We start from the raw sequence: 4,606 nt of genomic DNA, 5'->3' as shown, positions 1-4,606 counted from the left end.
CTTCTCCCTCGAATGAGAGATGGGTGGAGGGGTATATATAGGCAGCAGCCTAAATCCAACCGTTACACCTAAAGTGGCCAATTCGGTGACACCGAAGTCATGAACTCGGTGGTACCGATTTGCACTAAAGGGAGCAAGTTTGGAATCACGATGAAACCGATATACACGATTGGGTGGCACCGAAAAGGTGCCCAACAGTCAGATGACACAACTCGGTGATACCGGTACCCAAACTCAGAAATTCTTATTTTGTGTACCGAGGCAACAGAAAGTTGGTCACCTAAACTTGGTAGCACCAACATGGTTTCGGTTGCACCGATTTGGTGGCAACGATTAGGGTTCTGTCTGAGATGAAAATCGGTGGTGCCAAATTAGAAAAGTTGATGTCACCGATTTTTTGTATGAGGCTTTGGACAGAATGGTTACGTGAGAAAATGACTGAGTATTTTTGGTGGCTATCTCTGAGCACTTGAGCAACCAGTTCATTTCAATATACCTCACCCCTTTTTAATAGTATTGGCTTTCCTATGGTCTCAAAAATGATTTCTCACAAATATAAAATAAAGAGTCTTCTAGCTTGAAGCTTGGGCCAATCTTATTACTTTCTTGCATCGAGGGGCATCTCCACATAAGCCTTAGCCAATGCATCTTTTAAACTTTTCTAAAATATACTTGGATAAACATATTTGTCCAATGATGCATATGTTGTGGTCAATTATCAAAACCACCCTATGGAGCAATTGTGCTTTCAGTCTTGCCTCCATTGCCCTCCTCACACCGTGGATGATCTGGAAGCAGCGTAATGAGTGCATATTTGACGGCGCCCAGCGCCCCATCCATGCCCTGGTCTCTAAGATCAAGGACGAGTCCGAGCAATGGGCACGCGCCGGTGCCCTTGGCCTCAGGGTCATCTTGCCAACCACCTGGGATCTACATTAAATTTCTATTCATGTTCCTCCTTGAACTCGCTTCCCTAGGAGGGCTGTAACCAAACACTATCTTTGCAATGCAATGAAACACAAAATCTCTTGTGTTTTCTCGTAAAAAAAGTATTTCAGGAGAAAATGTTGTTTTGTTTCTATTTCCGTTTCCATGATAAACTTTCCACTTCCATTGCATAAAATTTTCTTTCTGCTTCTATAACTTATCTACATTTCTACAATTTTTTAAAAGGACAAAAAGTTTTTTGCTAAGTTTTCATCTCTATATGGAAGTGTCACTGATCTTATATTACTTTAACGACCTTAAACCTTTGGTATATTAGGCACAACCGGAGCACCAGCTTGAGCTCAATACTTGTTAGTCTACAAAGTTTACGTAAGATATATTTGTGTGTTTCACACTTCGTGAACTTAAAACAACTAATCTGATGACAATCCTCTTTTCAGTTAAAAAAGCAGTACTCATTTTTTTTCTCAAAAGAAAAGAAAATACTATACTACCCTGTGTTCCTCTAATTGGCTGTTCCGGTCGGTTATAATTTGTGTGTGCCCATGGGTATTTTTAGCTAAAGTGAGAACACAATATCAATAGTGACACAAAAGTTACATCCATTTCATATAGGACAATTAAGAAAAACAAAGAACCAAATATTCCAGTGAAAACGAGTGATACCCGAAATCTATTGGGAACCTTGGTAGCCATTTCAAGCCCATGTCTAGCTAGGCAAATCATACGGTGAAACAAGCAAAAACTAAAATGGAACATGCACCTTGCAATAAAAAATCGACTGGATTAATTCAATGAAATTTAACAACATGTTTCGATGCCCACCTAAAGTTTATGAATAAATTCATTTTTGTGCCTAATTGACTAATTAAACCAACAATGCTACAAAATATCCCCAAACGGGCAGTCGTTGCATCCACTCAACCGCATGGTCATGAGATCGACAGATACGCCCCAGATGACTTCGACAAAGTTCCTGTCGAGTATATCAATATTCATGTGGCTTGTTCAACGGCCTTCACCAAAGAAGTCATAGAACGATCTCGAGCCATCTCCGTTGGGGATCTCGGGGCTATCCGCCTCCCAAGAGAACGACCTTGAGGTGGACGGCCTTGGGGAGCCGGCACTCCCAGTGTTGCTGGTCTTCTCGCGATTCGCGAAGGTGGGGTATTGCGGGAACAGATTCAGAAGCACGGGCCGGCGGGAGTAGGCATCAGGAGCCCCATAGTTGCCGTCGACTGGAGGGAGCTGGACCGCATGTTGATGTCGAGCGTTGGAGTTGTTTGAAGTTGCTGCCTGGAAGTACATGGCGGCTTGTGCCTGTGCCTGGACGTTGCCATGCGCCATCGTCTCTACATTAGGGTACATTAGCGACGGCTGCATCTGCGAGTAGTAGGCTGAATTCCCCGAGGCTTGTGCTGCTGGCCCTGTCATGTAACATGGCTGTTGCATGTACATCCCTGCAAGAAAAATAAACATGTATCCAACGGAAAACATATTAGTACAACCATAACTTTAGGGCATATTATTCATTAAATCCTTTGTGTGCTTTCTGGTATTTCGCTCAAGGTTAAGCGAAATATCGGAAACAGAACCACATAGAATTACGCTCAATGCAAACATAGCCAGATCCGGCACCTCCTCAATTTCTGTTGATAATGAACAAAGTTGGCATCCATGAAACACAAATGAAATGGGCGAATCGGAAGCAATATAAATTAATTCAGTTCATTTTAATCAAGTTAAAAAAAAGGTAAATACACACTACTCGTTGCTGGATCAGCTGACACACGTGATACCATTGTCGAGCACACAACATAGTTTTCGTCTTCCTGCATTATGGGATGCAGGCCGAGGCATTTCTCGGAAGTCTGGCCGCTTCGGAGTAGCTAGGAACAGGACAGTTAGGGCCTGTTCTATAGTGATATATGGCCGGGAACTCCTCAACTCTCTCGCTAGCTGCTGGCTGCCAGCTGCTCTTGTATCACCAAGAGTTAAGGGAAAAATCGTGCTAGATCTCAGTCAAGTGAGAATTAGTCAAGTCTCAGTCGATGCTATATTTGTGAAATCTCGTATTAAAATATGCGTAACTTTTTCCAGATATTTGCTTTATTCTTCCTTCTTACTTATATCATTGACTTAAGTCTAGTCGACAACGGTCCAAAACCGCTCACTGTAACCCACAGGTTGGAACAGGCCCTTAATCTCCTTCCAACCTGGGCATGCACATACAATGCACGAAAGATTAAAAGAGCTACAAAAGGGTAGCGGCAGCAGAGGCTACATAGGCCGTGTGACCATATGACTGCGAGAGGGTCTCCCTGCTCCACACAAAACAATACAGGCAAAAAAAAAAAAAGAAAGACTACACTACTGGCGAAAGACGAGAAACAACGCTATGCGATACTACTACTGTGCAATGGAAAAGAAGCAGCAAACACATTGCACACATAGGGACACGGCCATATGCATGCGTGCACATCCGAGAAAGAAGAATAAAACCAACGAAGCAAGCAACTGTGTGCATGCATGCATGCACGCGGACCAAAGAAGAGCACGAAACATACGACGGATGGTATACACAGCTACCGCGTGTGCCGGTCGCTGAAACGACGACTATAGAAAGTTTTGACCACCGGACGCATGAAAGCCGCGGGGGTTGCAAATGGAAAGTCGTAGATGCATACCCTTTCCAACAAAACCCCAAACGTAAAGCCAGCTAAGAAACGCCCAAGGGCCTCCGGAAGCTAATCAATCAAGGCGTGCATGCCAATTTCCAAAAGCAGATTGTATTAAATGGCGCGTTGAAGGCAGAGATGGAGAGGGTTTATGCACGGGCGTACGGACGTACCTTCTCTGTTGCATGCAGGAGCGTTGGGCGCCGGCGGCTGGACCGGGGAGAAGGGGTGGCCGGGGGTCCTGCGGAGCGTGGGCAGCGGCTGGGGACGGCGGAACTGCCTGGCGAAGTAGTCGGATCTCTGTTGCTTCTGCTTCTGGCGCAGCCGGTTCTGGAACCAGTAGAAGACGTTCTTGCCCTCGATGGGGCCGTGCTCCTGCAGCCTCGCCGTCACCTGATGTATCTCGTCGGCGGTGGGGGTGCGCATCCCCTGGCGGTACAGCCCATCCAGCACCGCGATCTGCTCCCTGGTCGGCACCCAGCGCGCGTTCGCCAGCGCAGCCAGTGCCGCGGAGTTGGGGGATATCGGCGGGGAGAGCGGCGCCGACGCAGGGGCAGGGGAAAGGGAGAGGCGGGTGGTGCCTTCGTGGTGGTGCTCGACGCTCTCCATGGCTAGCTAGCAAAGTACGTATGGGTTTTCTTTGCGCCTGGGTTTTGCGTTTGTGTGCGCTTGCGATCGGGCGGCTTGTTGGGGTTTTTAAAGGGGATTGGAGGGCCGATGGGGGCGAGGAGAGGCGCGGCAAGACGGCGAGACTCGTGTGCCAGCAATTTGCCGGGTACCGCGTTCGTCTGATCATCATCAGACACTACGCATGTGTAGTAAAATACGGACTGGCACCTATACGGAAAATAACTTTGTACCAAATATAGCAGTAAACGCGCATGGCCAGTCATGCTTCCTCTGAATCTATTCGGCCATTTAGTGATGCACGCGGTTTTCATTTTTTTTCTTCCTTCCCCTAAAGCGCAATGATATTTCTC

General features: G+C 46.6%; 1 protein-coding gene across 1 annotated transcript; it reads right to left on the bottom strand.

Moving 5' to 3' along the window:
• Window positions 1–1,736: 1,736 nt before the first annotated feature.
• On the bottom strand, window positions 1,737–4,244 carry LOC123440544 (WUSCHEL-related homeobox 5-like). Its single transcript, XM_045117108.1, has 2 exons — window positions 3,800–4,244; window positions 1,737–2,408 (listed from the first exon to the last, which is right to left on the bottom strand). Exons 1-2 carry the CDS (start codon window positions 4,233–4,235, stop codon window positions 1,957–1,959), a joined length of 888 nt encoding a protein of 295 aa, XP_044973043.1. The 5' UTR covers window positions 4,236–4,244; the 3' UTR covers window positions 1,737–1,956.
• Between the last annotated feature and the right edge of the window lie 362 nt (window positions 4,245–4,606).

Source organism: Hordeum vulgare, chromosome 3H, assembly GCF_904849725.1.
Source record: "Hordeum vulgare subsp. vulgare chromosome 3H, MorexV3_pseudomolecules_assembly, whole genome shotgun sequence".
Classification (NCBI taxonomy): domain Eukaryota; kingdom Viridiplantae; phylum Streptophyta; class Magnoliopsida; order Poales; family Poaceae; genus Hordeum; species Hordeum vulgare.
This window is presented reverse-complemented; position numbering and strand designations above follow the sequence as displayed.